Here is a 17,128-nt window from a genome sequence, read left to right as displayed (position 1 = left end):
ACAACTTGCAGACAGTTTTTATACGAAGCCCTAAAATGGACCCAATTAAACGTCGTAGATTAGAAGGATTTATTAGCAGCATGGAAGATTATCAACCCATCATGCACATGTAGATCCTATCCCGTCACGTGACGTGTATCACTCTTTTCAAAAGCAAATATACATTTACTAAGTAAATGTGTACCACCTTAGGTCACATATTGACTTACCATCAAGAGAGAACACCTTTAAGTGTGCTCTTAATTCATCGTGTTGTAAAGAAATGAGTTAGAATATTAGTTCCCAAAGTTTGGGCTACGACCCAACCATTTGAGTACAAATTGAGTACATGTTTATACGAACTCGGGAGGAACCCTTACCAATATGAATACAGGACTTCCAAATGTTGGCGTTCTCACCAATTCATAAAATTATAATAATAACAATAATACGTATTCACTATTTAAACGTAAAACAACGAAGATTAAAAAAAAAAAGAAAAGAAGAATCGAATGGTAATCGAGAATGAGCGACAACATTCTGACATTCACTCGAACATTCATATGAGCGGCGGCTGTCAAGCTCGTGGGGAGAACACAAGATATTTTTGTATTAGGGTTTTCATAATAAAAGTATGCTTATACAAACCGTTGTTTGATATCGAGGATTTTCTACACAAATGACAAACATTTTAACAAACCGTCGGCTCGCTCGGTTCATGCGTCGATCTACAGGCAGGGCCCGCTCCAAATTCGATAGTTTCCATAGTTTGAGAAACCCTGAGTTAGATATTGTATTACACACGTAATATGCAAATAATGAAATAAAGATTATTATCAAACTATAAAGACATTCCCACCGTCTAACACTGCCAAGTTAGGCTAGGCCCATACATTATAATTCATATCACAAACTGCACCTGCAACGTTTTGGGAAGAATTGCAAAACACTCCCTAAATGGAGAGAAACACTTCGCTATAACATATCCTAAACGAGAGCGAACGAATAACAATACGTATGTTTATAAACTGTAACAAGTAACCGAACATTTTTGGACCTTTTCATTTTTTTAAAATTTTAATATGGCTCTGTAAGTGGATTGGAGGTTTTTTTCGTCGTCGCGTCAATATTTTTGAGTATTTTTTTGACTACTATTTAAGTAGGTACTAAAACTAATGAAAGTGCATCTACAGCTTTTCAAAGTCTACTGACAATAAGTTTCTATGCAAGAATTGATCTCAATTGCTCACATTTCATCATTTTTAACACGTCCAGCTACAGAACAGTTACATTCAATTCGTAATGAGTTCATAAAACATTAAAACTCTACAACGCGTGCGCAACTCGATCCGCGCATCCAAGATGGCGGCCATAGCGCACTGCGCACACGCCATGTCCGCCACGCTTGACCAGCCAAGCGCGAACCGTTTTTTCTACATAAACATTGTTCGCGGTAGAAATCGACGGGCGTAGCGGCCATTGTTGTATACTGGCTAAACGCTGAGGATATCAGAGCGTGATACTGTTGTACAGTAGTTTAAAACTTCGAAAAGTTTAGAGCAGCCTTTGAACAATGACCCCGCCCAACCACGGTGACAACTCTAATTTGGAGCCCCAAATTCTAGGTTCGCTACTTGCGGCTCTAGACACAAATTGAGTCGTAGTTAGGGATCAAACTTTCAGGGGTAATACGTTTGAAAGTTATAGTAATTAAGTTTAAATTAAATTGATGGTTGCCTAGTGTCGCGACGACTCTTTTACACTTGTGTATATCTATAATTATGTATATAGATAATCAAAGAATTATGAATCTGTTGTAGGGATGTGAATGCACACATACTAGACTGACGTCGCGAATACCAGTCAGTATGTGTAGATAGGATGTAACTCTTACTCACTCATAGGTTCCTATGTCAGTGATCAGATCCTCAATATGGCTTTCCTTGCACCTTTCCTTTCACCTCATGGATACGGATTACTTCTCCATCTGTAAGTTTAAGAAACATAAATGAACTACTGATTGGTGATACAACTACCACCTACTTGGTGACACATCACCCTGCAGAATGTAAGCTTATCTCTCTTAATGACTCTGGCTGAACACCAGCGTATGTGATCTTATTAGTTACTCTCAGGTTTTACTTTATGTCAGTTAATTGCCCTTTTATACATGACCCTTTCAATGGTGTGCTTATCAGCACTTAGGTAGCTAAGTAAGACTTATTCATTAGTGTGCATGCCAGCACTTGGGTGGCCAAGAAGGCCCTATTCATCAGTGTGCCCGCCAGCACTTGGGTGGCCAAGAAAGCCTCTTATAACAGTGTGCACGCCAGCACTTAGGTGGTCAAGGAAGACCTCTTCAACGGTGTGCACGCCAGCACTTAGGTGGCCAAGAAAGCCTCTTATAACAGTGTGCACGCCAGCACTTAGGTGGTCAAGGAAGACCTCTTCAACGGTGTGCACGCCAGCACTTACATGGCCAAGAAAGCCTCTCATAACAGTGTGCACGCCAGCACTTACGTGGCCAAGAAAGCCTCTCATAACAGTGTGCACGCCAGCACTTACATGGCCAAGAAAGCCTCTCATAACAGTGTGCACGCCAGCACTTACGTGGCCAAGAAAGCCTCTCATAACAGTGTGCACGCCAGCACTAACGTGGCCAAGAAAGCCTCTCATAACAGTGTGCACGCCAGCACTTACGTGGCCAAGAAAGCCTCTCATAACAGTGTGCACGCCAGCACTAACGTGGCCAAGAAAGCCTCTCATAACAGTGTGCACGCCAGCACTAACGTGGCCAAGAAAGCCTCTCATAACAGTGTGCACGCCAGCACTTACATGGCCAAGAAAGCCTCTCATAAAAGTGTGCACGCCAGCACTAACGTGGCCAAGAAAGCCTCTCATAACAGTGTGCACGCCAGCACTTACGTGGCCAAGAAAGCCTCTCATAACAGTGTGCACGCCAGCACTTACATGGCCAAGAAAGCCTCTCATAACAGTGTGCACGCCAGCACTTACGTGGCCAAGAAAGCCTCTCATAACAGTGTGCACGCCAGCACTTACATGGCCAAGAAAGCCTCTCATAACAGTGCACCATACTCTTAGATGCAACCTGGCCAGGAAATACTTCTTCGATTTCGCTACTCATTTGGACAACGGTAGCCAAGGAAGGCTTCTACAATTGCAAGCTATGCATACAGACAACGTCTTCAATTGTGGGCATTACTTATTGATGCCCCCTAAAGAGTACTCATCTATCTTTACAAGACGCATTGCCGGCCGGCCATTTTAAACACAAGTTATCAAACAGAATTTGGCATCATCGTTAGTAAAATTATAGTCAGAATAATAAAAGGGAGTTATATCACCACTACGTAGCTTTGGTAACAGCATCAGCGGGACTTTCTGCACTTTTTCACTCATATAAAAGTTAAACTCACTTTAACTACTTTCTTAGAAAACGAGCTTGTCACGACAAGATTTAAGACATAGACAAGATTCACTTACTGATAGAAAAATTAGCGGGCTTCCGTTTCGGTGTTGCTACTTGTGACATTCCATATTTAGAATCGTGACTCATCGTCACGACACTCCCGACGAACGAAGAATTTGAGGGACATCGTGACGGCGTCAACCAGCCTTCGTCACGACACTCCCGACGAACGAAGAATTTTAGTGACATCGTGACGGCGTCGACCAGCCTTCGTCACGACACTCCCGACGAACGAAGAACTTGTCATAGTAGGGCGACCAAGTTGGCCGTCCATTCCCTTATCTTTTCCAGGGCTCTCGTGGCAGCGGCACGCACCGGTCTAGACTCATTATCATTCTCTTGTTCATTAACATCATTTTCTGATTCATTAACAACTTCAGTAATATCATTTTCTGGTTCACTGACAACTTCAGTAACCCCATTTATAATTCGTTTAGTGCTGTCTCTTACAGTTTCCATTTCTATATCATTATCTTTATTTTGTATATTAGTAATTACCTCTTCAGGAATGTCTATAGGCCTTGAATCATTCACAGAACCAACTATTCTTGTTCTCTTTAGAGTTTGACCAATATTTTCAGAACTATTCTCAATATTCTCATTATCAAAATCCTCAACTTCAAGCGGATACAACTGAGTGATTGATCTCGTATATATCTTGTTTCCAACTTTAACATTAGCTACTCTACAAAATCCATCTTTGCTTGTAGTAAGTGAGACTATTCTACCCACTTTCCAATCTTCTCTATTTTTTGTATCTCCTTTTATCTGTACTACCTGTCCTTCTTTAGGTATTAACTGAGACTTAATTCTTGGCTCCTTTAATGAATTTTGAAATCTCTCACGAAGACTAGAAAGGTATCGGTTCATAAACATGTCTTTAAACTCATCCAGAATTACTAAAGCTCTTCTCCAGCCTTGAATCAAATCTTGTTTCGTTGTTGTGCCTTCAATAAGAATGTCTTTATTATTTGTTGTCTCTGTCCTGATACATTTACCCATCATCAAAAAATCAGCTGGTTTCAGTATATGCACCATTTCTGAATCGACACAGGTAAGTGGTCTTGTATTTAAAATAGCTTCAATTTCTTTAATAACTGTATTGATTTCACTGTCATTTAACAAATGTTTATGCAATGTTCTCTTCATACAATGCTTTACTAGACTCACTAGTCTCTCATAAAAACCACCAAACCATGGTGATAACTGTGGTATAAATTTCCATGTAATTTTATTCTCTTTACAGTATGAATTGGTTAGAAGCTCTGATATAAGTTTGAATTGTGAAGCATTGTCTGAAATTATCAAACCAGGAGTCCCTCTCGTAGAAATCATTCGTCTTAGAGCAAGTAGCCCTTCTTTAGCAGATAAATCTTGTACCATTTCTAGATGTATAGCTCTTACAGCTAAACAAGTGAATAAACAAATCCACCTCTTGGCAACTCCATTTTCAGTCTTTACTAATATTGGTCCTAAATAATCAAGTCCAGTAAAGTAGGCGGAAATTTGAATGGACCGCCTCCATGCTTGATACAGCTCGAACACTGTCTTATAATCTTTTGAACTTGGGCTTTACCCTGTGGTATCCAGTACAACTTCCGAATTAAACTCAGTGTATGATTGGCTCCAACATGGTAGTTGTCTTCATGTATTCTCTTTATTAAACTATTTGTGAAGTCACAGTTCTTGGGCAATAAAATTGGGTATTTCATGTCAAACGACCATTCAGTATTTTCAAATCTTCCTTTGCTTCTTAACAAACCATCATCATCTTTAAATAATCGTAGATTACGACTTAAAGCAGTTTCTTTCATATTAACCTCATCAGGAAAATAAGTTTCTTGTATTCTTTTCATTTTCGTTTGTAATAACCACGAATATAGACCAGTGCCGCCATCTAGTGCCCTTTTACAGTATTACTGTCAGATGACCAATTTTGAACATTTATTCATTTTCATCATAAAACTTGTCTTATATGCCTTTACAACTCTTGTCATGTATATTATTTTCTACTCATTTTATTTAGGTAGCTTACAGCCTCATTTACACATGGATATTCTTATCTATAACCAAGCAAATGCCAATTATAATGCTATCACATATGAATTGTAAAACATCATCATATCAGAATAAATAAAGGAGAAGGAAAGCCACATTTACCACTCTTAGATCTGACTGACATTAATATCCCAGCATCTCCATGTCGCGACGACTCTTTTACACTTGTGTATATCTATAATTATGTATATAGATAATCAAAGAATTATGAATCTGTTGTAGGGATGTGAATGCACACATACTAGACTGACGTCGCGAATACCAGTCAGTATGTGTAGATAGGATGTAACTCTTACTCACTCATAGGTTCCTATGTCAGTGATCAGATCCTCAATATGGCTTTCCTTGCACCTTTCCTTTCACCTCATGGATACGGATTACTTCTCCATCTGTAAGTTTAAGAAACATAAATGAACTACTGATTGGTGATACAACTACCACCTACTTGGTGACACATCACCCTGCAGAATGTAAGCTTATCTCTCTTAATGACTCTGGCTGAACACCAGCGTATGTGATCTTATTAGTTACTCTCAGGTTTTACTTTATGTCAGTTAATTGCCCTTTTATACATGACCCTTTCAATGGTGTGCTTATCAGCACTTAGGTAGCTAAGTAAGACTTATTCATTAGTGTGCATGCCAGCACTTGGGTGGCCAAGAAGGCCCTATTCATCAGTGTGCCCGCCAGCACTTGGGTGGCCAAGAAAGCCTCTTATAACAGTGTGCACGCCAGCACTTAGGTGGTCAAGGAAGACCTCTTCAACGGTGTGCACGCCAGCACTTAGGTGGCCAAGAAAGCCTCTTATAACAGTGTGCACGCCAGCACTTAGGTGGTCAAGGAAGACCTCTTCAACGGTGTGCACGCCAGCACTTACATGGCCAAGAAAGCCTCTCATAACAGTGTGCACGCCAGCACTTACGTGGCCAAGAAAGCCTCTCATAACAGTGTGCACGCCAGCACTTACATGGCCAAGAAAGCCTCTCATAACAGTGTGCACGCCAGCACTTACGTGGCCAAGAAAGCCTCTCATAACAGTGTGCACGCCAGCACTAACGTGGCCAAGAAAGCCTCTCATAACAGTGTGCACGCCAGCACTTACGTGGCCAAGAAAGCCTCTCATAACAGTGTGCACGCCAGCACTAACGTGGCCAAGAAAGCCTCTCATAACAGTGTGCACGCCAGCACTAACGTGGCCAAGAAAGCCTCTCATAACAGTGTGCACGCCAGCACTTACATGGCCAAGAAAGCCTCTCATAAAAGTGTGCACGCCAGCACTAACGTGGCCAAGAAAGCCTCTCATAACAGTGTGCACGCCAGCACTTACGTGGCCAAGAAAGCCTCTCATAACAGTGTGCACGCCAGCACTTACATGGCCAAGAAAGCCTCTCATAACAGTGTGCACGCCAGCACTTACGTGGCCAAGAAAGCCTCTCATAACAGTGTGCACGCCAGCACTTACATGGCCAAGAAAGCCTCTCATAACAGTGCACCATACTCTTAGATGCAACCTGGCCAGGAAATACTTCTTCGATTTCGCTACTCATTTGGACAACGGTAGCCAAGGAAGGCTTCTACAATTGCAAGCTATGCATACAGACAACGTCTTCAATTGTGGGCATTACTTATTGATGCCCCCTAAAGAGTACTCATCTATCTTTACAAGACGCATTGCCGGCCGGCCATTTTAAACACAAGTTATCAAACAGAATTTGGCATCATCGTTAGTAAAATTATAGTCAGAATAATAAAAGGGAGTTATATCACCACTACGTAGCTTTGGTAACAGCATCAGCGGGACTTTCTGCACTTTTTCACTCATATAAAAGTTAAACTCACTTTAACTACTTTCTTAGAAAACGAGCTTGTCACGACAAGATTTAAGACATAGACAAGATTCACTTACTGATAGAAAAATTAGCGGGCTTCCGTTTCGGTGTTGCTACTTGTGACATTCCATATTTAGAATCGTGACTCATCGTCACGACACCTAGTCTGTCTCAGTCTGTCACTTATAGATAAACTAGCTATACGCCCAAGACACAATCCGCGTGGATTATTGCATTTTTTTTCCACGCCCCCTTTCATTATAGGCTGATCTCTGGCATAAATACTTTCCTATATTTTTCCATGGATCTCAAACTATCTCCATACCAAATTAATTTCGTCTCAGTCGTTTAATCGTGTAACGGTAATAGACAGAAAGAATTACTTTGCAATTTATAATATTAGTATGGAATATCTTTAGAGCATCAATAGCAATCAACCACGGTATCTTTCACATAATTATTAAAGAACAATGCTAGGTATCTCCTTCATAAACCAGTCCACAACACGAGTATATCACTTCCGGTCGCTTGTTATTCTTATTACATCCTTTGTTCGAACCTGTTCAGGCGCAACCATTCAAATTACACATATCTATGCGCATGCGTGATGAGCCCGCATGTTACCAGAACATTATCGATCCTATATTGCTTACGTAATTACCTCAGTTTTATCATAAGTGCCTACTGCGAAGTGACTTAAAAAAATAAACAGTTTCAAAGTACATAATAATGCAAAAGCATACCTAAGGCAGCGATAAGAAAATTCAATTATGGAGTTTATGCGTTTATTCCAGAAAATAGTTTGCGTTGTACTTATAATTGTAAGCGCTATTGATTTATGATAGCAAGTTGTAACCACATATAGGTAGTTGAAAATAAACTACTTACCTTCAAAGCTTGAAGTTTGTCTTGTTAATTACCTAAAAACTCTTTAAAGGTAGCTGGCTATTTTTAATGTAAGTATCATAAAGCGGCAATCGAATAGTAGTGCCCTTATGATTTATAAGAATAAGCATAGATCCCAGTCGGGGTAGTCAGAAGAGGTCCATCCACCGCAAGATAAACTAAGTACACACACGTGACCGAGCTTTCTGTTAGACCAACGTGATAAATGGTACGCCGCCGTATTGTATCGTTTAATGTAAAACGTTTGTTAAATATAATATTACTTTCTTAGGTGTGAAAATTTGGTCCAAAAGTGGCTTTCATTTTGATAGGAGTTGTACTATCAAATCGAAGAGGTGAAACTTCTAATCGTAATATAGATAAATTACAGACATACTTAACGGAAAATATACCACGTACCTTAAAGATTTTTCAATACGTAGAAGTGCTAATTCTGGCATACAAAAACTTAATTTTATTTTAGTGTGACAGACAGCTGCATAAATCGTGCCAATCTTCTTTTATGATACATCTTCTTTTATGATAAATGCAAGAAAAGGACAGAGCTACTTCTAGAACTGAGAAACTAAAATAAAATTTAGATTTTTTAAAACACAATCCAGAAACGTAAGAACCCGTATAGTAAAGAGCAAAAACTAAGTAAACGGATTATTTTACCGTTCAACGGCCGCTCAGTCGAAGACCTATTTTCTTCGTCACGCTTAGCTTGTTGTTTAAAAAACTTATTAAAGCTTTATATCAATCTATACCGAGGTATTAATACGAAAAGCAATTAAGTTTACTGTTCCTTGTTTACCATGTTGTAAAATACATAAATTCACGACCGTAATTTCTAACGTATGGACAGCACTACAGGACAACTTGTAGCCATCTCAGAACAGAAAAGCAGCCACCTTTGATACGAAAACCTAACCTAACCTAACGCTTCAATACATGCCAATTTCATACATGAAAACTTCCAAGAAGATAAACATCTGAATGTGTTCTATGATTTTCTGGTTTAACATAGAAACAACCATTTTGTTCTTTTTATTAATAAATATAAGCATATTTTGAAATGATCTTTTAAGAAAGTAGGACCTTAGGATTTCTATACCTACGAAGTTTCCCTAACAACTTGTGGCTCTGCTCTGCCAATCCCAGCAAAGGTTATAAGCTACTCATCATGAGCCACGCTCTTGCAGGTGCGATGTCGCATTATCCAACAAAGGCCAATTCTTTGACTTCTTTATAAGACACAATATTCGCTTTCTATTTGATTTGATCCATGTAAGCTCTTTCTAATCTTCCCCTTCTCTTTTATAATGTTTTTAATAAATTCGCTGTGTCTTATTAAGTATGTGTCCAATCATCTCGCCTCTTCTTTACTCGAAGAAAAAACTGCCCTAGTACAATTAGTGGTAGCTACTAGAACTAGTTAAAACAGCTGTCTATAATCAGAAGAAAATAGAGGTTTGTCATTATTCTATTAATTATGCATTCGTACGTCATACTCAATAGCACTTTTCTAAGTAACATATCAAGACATCTGGTAGTAATATTCCCACTGATAGCATCAATGTTTTATGAGACGAACGACTTGACGTCGCAGTATACAGGCCAATTACTTAAGGTCTAAGAACTCGTACACACTTAGATGTTAAGGTAGTTTTTATCTATGTTAGTTTTTAGGTATTGCCTGAATTCATCAAAATCCCGTCTTAGTGAGCACAGTCCTAAAAGGAACCGTCATGAAATTTGAGGCTCCTGCCATTTGGTGATTATGAGATTTCATGTTTAATCAGTGAGTGGAATTTCGCTTTTTTGTATAAGTATAATTATATACATTAAGCTGTTCTATGAGTTTAATGACATTAAAATAAAACCGAGTCATAAATTACTACCGCGGTTACTCCAACCGCGGTCAATCTGTGACGTTTTGCGTGTTTTCCAAAGAAAAAGTACACGCATTGATGTCTTTTCATGACATGTGAGTTTCCTCGCGGTATTTTCCTTCACCACTGAGCACGTGATAATATTTTATGACCCAAACAAGAATTCGAAAACAAATTCGACAATTATTGGTTTAGACCTGAGCTGAATTCGAACCTACGACCTCAAAGTGAGAGGCAAGCGTTGTACCAACTGAGCTACCATGGCGGTCAAAAATATTGTTAAGTACATTATAATAATAGTAATAGCTGATTTATAGATAGTATATGAGTAACTTACTTACATAAACAAACAGTTAAAAATATTTGCGTAAAACAAACTGTGTAGTCTATTCGTACTTTTAGGCAGCAAAATTTAATCAAATACAAATTAACACGGTAAGGAAAATTAAACCGAAAAGTACCAAGAATGTATAGTGGAATTATTATTATATTTTTAAACGGGTAGGTCAAATTTAATAAGCAGAGTTAATTGCAGTTTAAAATTAAATTTATAATGCTGGTTTAAATATATTACGTGGCATGGAATTCAGTATAAAAACACTAAGCGAATTTTTAGAAGTTATTAAAACGTAACTTTTTATAGCATCGTCTAACTCGCATTTGCGTTTTGTTAGGTTTATCAAAGTACCTGGTAGATAATGGCATCATATAATAAGTTGGGATCATTGAAACTTTTTATGGGTGCCATTTAACATGCTTAACGCTTTTCTTTACGAATGTCATTCGAGCTTGGTGCGCTGCTGGAAGTAAAATTACCTTCAATTTAAAAAAAGCTAGGTAAGGTAATTTTGTCCTGTGTTACCTATATTACTTCGGAAAAAGCATTTGCTCTAGTTTGATAACAGCCCTAACAATACTTTCCACTCTGTGGCAGTATTTTTTTATTTTACCTCTGAACACGCAACTATATTTTCTGACACGAATGTCGCCGATAAAAGCTCCAATCTACCTAAGTACATAAAATCTATGTAAAAATACTCTGCGTTCATGCGACTTTACTTTATATGCTGGCATACTGTGTCGTGACTCGTTGTAGAATCGTAACAGATGACATTTGCTATTGCTACGTGACTGAAAGCAAGCAATGGGTTAGAAAATCAATAAACACTTCATACTTGTATGATACTTAGTTCATACATAAATAAAGAGACGCATCGAGCAACTTTGTTAAAAATATATTTTATTATTATTAAGGGTACGTTTATTGGTGGAGGAAACTTGTAATTTTCTACATGTAGGTATGCCATTATCATGTATATTTCTTATGAATGTTTGTTGGTCTTCCAATAAAAAATAAATTAAATTATTAGCATGTTCTAGAGTCGATAGACGTAGTACTCGTAGCTACTCGTGTTCATCACTGTAATCACTTTTCTATTAGTACTTACCAATCTTTTCTTTAAAAAAAATTCTTAACATACATACATAAATTCACGCTCAAAATCCTTATTGGTGTGGGCAAGCCACAAGCCACAAGTAATAAAAGACAACTTAGAGCAACTGCTGATACTGTACTATACTATACCTGGGCGGACAAAGGTATGAGTACCTTTACCGGAAAGTACCAATGCAAAGGTATGTATATTGTATTGTATAAGTTACGTGCTGCGTTCATGATGGAGCCGTGGTAGCCCAGTAGGTAGCACGCTTGCCTCTCACTTTGAGGTCGCAGGTTCGAATCCAGCGCAGGCCTAAACCAATTATTGCAGAATTTGTTTTCGAATTCATGTTTGGATCATAAGTGATTATCACATGCTCAACGGTGAAGGAAAACATCGTGAGAAAACTCAGATTCCCGAAAATATGTATGTGACCAAACCAGTATTGGGCTGGTTTTCCCTTCGCGGGTAGTCGCTTCTGTAAGAGACCGAACCTTGTCAAATCTTCAGGTTAGGTAAGCGGACCCTGTGAAAAAAACGGGATAATGCTCGGGAGATCTTCTTCTATCGTGTGGATTGAGAGGTACATTACCAACCTCATCAACCCTGGTGTCAGGGTTATTATTGAGCCGCCAAAGGCCCCTGACATGGCTCATGTAACGACTACTTATTTACATCATTAAGTAGTAACCGGGACCAACGGCTTAACGTGCCTTCCGAAGCACGGATCATCTTACTTTTTGGACAATCAGGTGATCAGCCTGTAATGTCCTAACCAAACTAGGGATCACAAAGTGATTTTTGTGATATGTCCCCACCGGGATTCGAACCCGGGACCTCCGGATCGTGAGCCCAACGCTCAACCACTGGACCACGGAGGTCGGCTAGGGAGATGATGATGTGCTGCGTTCATGAGGTGCTTATGTAGGTAATTACTTGTTAAAAAAGAATATATATAGGTACCTACTGCTTCAAAATGTCATTCAACAACTTCACATTTAAGGTACGGTTGAAGTTCTTTGTCCCGTTTCCTTAATGAGCCCTAGGATACGGTGTCATAAAATAAATGCCTCATTTCCGGACGACTCCCAAAATGACATAATTACGAATAGACTGCATTTTAATTGGGTGACTTTTGTTACTAAATCCGACGTTATATCTATGGGGAAGATTATGAGGAATTGTAGGGTTGACAGCGACTTTCCGAACGGCGACCCTCGCTACGATCCTATAACAAGGTGGCACAAATTATGTTATAAACAAAGAGCAACAGGCCCGTGTTGCTCTATTGTTATCAACTAAATTAATAATGCGTTTTAACAAAATGTTGAAATAGTAAACTAATCCCAAAGGACTCAAAAGTTCTCTCAATAATTTCCAGCGGCTGCGATGCGAGATTTTCCCTTTGATGAGCAGTAGTTATCACAGCAGTGTTTTTCAAAAATACTTAGTTAAAATAGTGTATTGGATGTTGAGCCCTGGTTCATACATAAGTATTACTGTCCACAACTAGAAATAAAAAGTGACAGTATCATAAAAATACGCAGTGTCGGGTCTTTTTATGACATTCTCTCCCCTCAAAGTACGAACCCAGGATAATGTCATATTCTCCGAGGGAAATTTGCTGTGACATTTCATGCACAATTAGCTACGTCTGTCCATGGAAAATAATGGTTTCGGCGCTCAATAAAAACTCGATACTCGAATGAAATACCCTTGTTTACTGAATATTATTCCGAATAGGCTTTATGGCGTTGATTGCCTGTGCCTGGTTAACTTAATAATAAATAAGCAAAATAAGGGTTTTATTCAGATACATGGGTATGTATCTAGGTATTCAGCTCTGGCTAAAAATCTGTTTTACATCAGTTAACAATTAATTAAATCAATGTGAATTCACGTAGCACCTTGGAGAAATATGTTGTGGCAATTATAGTTGGGTACTTACTCACTTACCTTAAGCTCCAGAATTTAACCACGCTATAAACTACGTAGGTACCTCGCCTAATCAACTTAGGTTATTGCTAGTGTTTAGAGTGACATACCTAGAAGATCAACAATCTCATAAAACTAGGTCCCCCAGACAATCCTTTCGCAACTTACAAAAAAATGGCTATAAAACTTCATTTTTTATACCTCCCCTATTACAATAAAGTTAAAGTTACGTTTCCCGCCAAAAAGTGTTTCCGCAACAAAATGGCGGGCGAGCGTCGATAGCTTTGAATGTTTGATTCACTCGGCGCCGCTACGACACGGCGGCAAAGCGTCAATGTAGGTACGTTCCAGCTAATCGTGACCTGTGTAAATTAAACGGCCTATTCCGCATGCACCCTCGTAGCTCATCATACGAGGGGCAAGGCGGCTCTGCTTATAGTGGCGGTTACGACGCGTACGTCGCATTAAATATTTAACTTTAGCCTAGTTTTCATAATATCCCCTTTGAATACAACATTTAATTCCATCTAATTGCAGAGTTAACGGAGACCTATTTCTTTTTCCTCGAAATGGGTAGGTATTGCTCGTGTGCGTTAAAACGTAGGTGCTTGGTATTTTGTATCGTTAACAATGCCTAATGAGCAGTTACTACTTTACGACAGAGGTAGACTATTATGAGCAATTAGCAGGGAGTGTAAGAGTGTAATACTGGACCATTTTCCTTGACCCGTGGCTTTGTGCCGTGCTTGTCCTGTATAATAAAACAATTGAACTACTTAGTAGTATTTATAAGAAGCTCAGAGGGGATGCCTTTGCCCAGCAGTGGGACAATCCAGGCTAACTAATAATAATAATAACTACCATCATAGCTGTTAAGTAGATTATAAGTCACTGATTTCATACCTTTCCGCTAAGCAATAAACAACTAATGCAAATATCAAAACCAAATTATTTCTTTTGCCGATGCCGATGAACACTTTGTTCTTCACTTTCCTACCCCTTTTTTGCAATGGGGTAAAATTCGTTACTGACGCATGTTGTAGAAATTTCGACTTCCGTCAGCAACCATAATCCAACACCACTACTTTGGTTTTTACAATAAAAATAGGTCTGACCTTTTCGACTAAGCCCTACATTCAAGCCAGACAGTCTATTTCGAACACTTCCAAAGTAGATTTAACAAATTTAGTTTATTCCAATTCATTCAGGTAGGTATCTGCTGCAGCGCTATCTACGATACCTAGAACAGTGGAATTGTTTGCACGTTAATTTCATAACAGCCGGATTGCATGATACCTCGACGAGAACATAAAACACGCAAATGCGCCATTTTTGATTCTGATTTGTTTGTAGTTATTTTTAAATCTATTTCATTTAGAACTATGAACGTTGAAAGTTGTACCGATTTCTGTAAGGTTGAAAGATAAAAAAGTTGTGTTTAACTTGTTTAGTCCTTAAATATACGTAATATTAGGTATTCAAAATGGTAGACCCTTGAGAAGCTAGGGATCTACTTTAGTCGTAGGTATTTTGTATTACAAGGAGTATTCATTCAGTGCAAGACCGGGAATAAATAATCGTGAGCATGTTGTAATAATTTTCCATGCATGTATGTTGTATTTTATTTTGTTTTTTTTTTCGTGGGCTCCCCCCATGTCTTAGAAGTCGCCTTAAGAATGACGGTGTAACATCATGGGAGTCTCCAACAAGATGGAATGATTACCTTATAATTACCTTCGTTACATTCATCTTTGGATTTCAATCACCGCTTGTTCATTTTTTTAACAGTTGAATGTTATACAGGCAGGATGTTAGTGACATCGTAACGAATACTGATGTTGATTCTGAGTTAATATCAAGTGGAACTCTCCGTCGCAAAATTTATGATTTTTATTTTAGTTTTTTTTTTATTATTTTCATTTTTATACATTTGCGATGGAAAATTCCACTTGATAAGTATTAACTCGGAATAATGAGCTGAATCATCCACTAAGAGGGAAGGGAAGGGAACGAATACTGAGGGGGATAATTCAGACCATGATTCTGAGTTGATATCAAGTGGAATTTCCTATCAGAAAATTCATGATTTTTTTTGTTATTTTATAAATTATTTTCAGTTCTATACGTTTGCGACGGAAAATTCCACTTGATATCAACTCAAAATCATGGTCTCAATCATCCCTCAAAGTTTTCGTTACGATGTCACACAGGTTATGAGGTGCATTACCAACCTTATCAACCCAGAAGAATATATAACTTATTGATATATTTTTATTATTCATTATATTATTGGTGGAGGGGTCATTAGAGCAGCGTGGTGGAGTGTGCTCCATACCCCCTCCGGTTGATTGAGGGGAGGCCTGAGCCCAGCACTATTATAGACGGCGATATGGCTATCACGTTCACGTTGGTCTAATAGTAAGCTCGGTGAGGTGTGGGTATAGTTTCTTTTTGTTAATAATAATTTATTTATTACAAATAACTACAGCGAAAGAAAAATAATGGTTATAATGGAGATACAAAAAAGAAGTGGTTAAGAGAACGAAGGTCTCTGACCCCCAAACTGGGAAAAACCTTGGCCCCAATTGGGATATACAGGGTGTTAGTGACATCGTAACGAATACTCAGAGGGATGATTCAGACCATGATTCTGAGTTAATATATTATCAAGTGGAATTTTCCGTCGCAAAATTCATGTTATTTTTTTAGTTTTTTTAAATTATTTTAAATTCTATACTTTTGCGATCGAAAATTCCACTTGATATTAACTCAGAATAATCAGCTGAATGATCTCTCTCAGTATTCGTTACGATGTCACTTACACCCCATACAAGTACATACAGTAGCCATACAAGTAGGTATGGGTGTTAGTGACCCTGTAACGAATACTGAAGAGGATGATTCAGATCATGATTCTGAGTCGATATCAAGTGGAATTTCCTGTCGGAGAAGTCATGAAAATTTTAGAGCTTATTTAAATTATTTTCCGTTCCATACTTTTGCGACGGAAAATTCCACTTGATATCAACTCTGAATTATGGCCTGAATCATCCCTCAAAGTTTTCGTTACGATGTCACTAACACCCTGTATAATCGTAATCGTGACAAAAAGAAACACAAAAACCAAACAGTGCAGGTAAGCTTATCCCTTGATATAAATGATATCACGTGGTTTCCAGGATTTGTGCTCGGTTAATATCAATAGGTTCGCCACATGGGAATTAAATATACACTTCTATCCCTTTGGGGATGCAGGCGTGATGCTTTGTTGTTGTTGTTGAATGTTGTTATTCTCGAATACTGTTTTCCTATCATTATCAGAAAATGACGGTAAACACGTGGCTATACACACCTAACCTAAGTGTAAACTAGCTATAGACGTTCAGCTGCTTATCATCGCAGGCACCTTTCTAACATGATGGACAATTGTTATGGGCCATAATCTGATTCCTCGTCACCATAAGGTTTATAATATCCATGTTAGGACCTGGTATCAACAATAGCTGCAAGATTCTTCGATAGCTTGTGCCTCTGCCCACCCATAAGCGATGCGGGCGTGAGTTTATGTATGTATACGCAATACGACATAAGTTTAGATAAGTATAATTAAAAGAAACA

At 38.5% G+C, this 17,128-nt stretch overlaps 1 protein-coding gene across 8 annotated transcripts in view; it reads right to left on the bottom strand.

The window, feature by feature from the left end:
- LOC126371090 (uncharacterized) overlaps positions 1–7,510 on the bottom strand; it is a 355,308-nt gene extending 347,798 nt beyond the window's left edge. For 3 of the 8 annotated variants that reach the window (XM_050016288.1, XM_050016289.1, XM_050016291.1), the window contains exons 1-2: positions 3,484–4,852; positions 1,878–1,966 (exon numbers count right to left, since the gene is read on the bottom strand). In XM_050016288.1, coding sequence (XP_049872245.1) covers positions 3,713–4,852 — 1,140 coding nt within the window. In that variant the 3' untranslated portion in view covers positions 1,878–1,966; positions 3,484–3,712. Of the gene's footprint in view, positions 1–1,877; positions 2,829–2,873; positions 3,114–3,483; positions 4,853–5,827 lie in introns of those variants that run through there. The other 5 variants (XM_050016293.1, XM_050016294.1, XM_050016296.1 and 2 more) reach the window with 4 other exon arrangements.
- Between the last annotated feature and the right edge of the window lie 9,618 nt (positions 7,511–17,128).

The sequence above is a fragment of the Pectinophora gossypiella genome, chromosome 12, assembly GCF_024362695.1.
Source record: "Pectinophora gossypiella chromosome 12, ilPecGoss1.1, whole genome shotgun sequence".
NCBI classification, from domain to species: Eukaryota; Metazoa; Arthropoda; class Insecta; order Lepidoptera; family Gelechiidae; genus Pectinophora; species Pectinophora gossypiella.
Note: the sequence above shows the minus strand (reverse complement) of the source record. Positions and strands in the feature narration are given on the sequence as shown.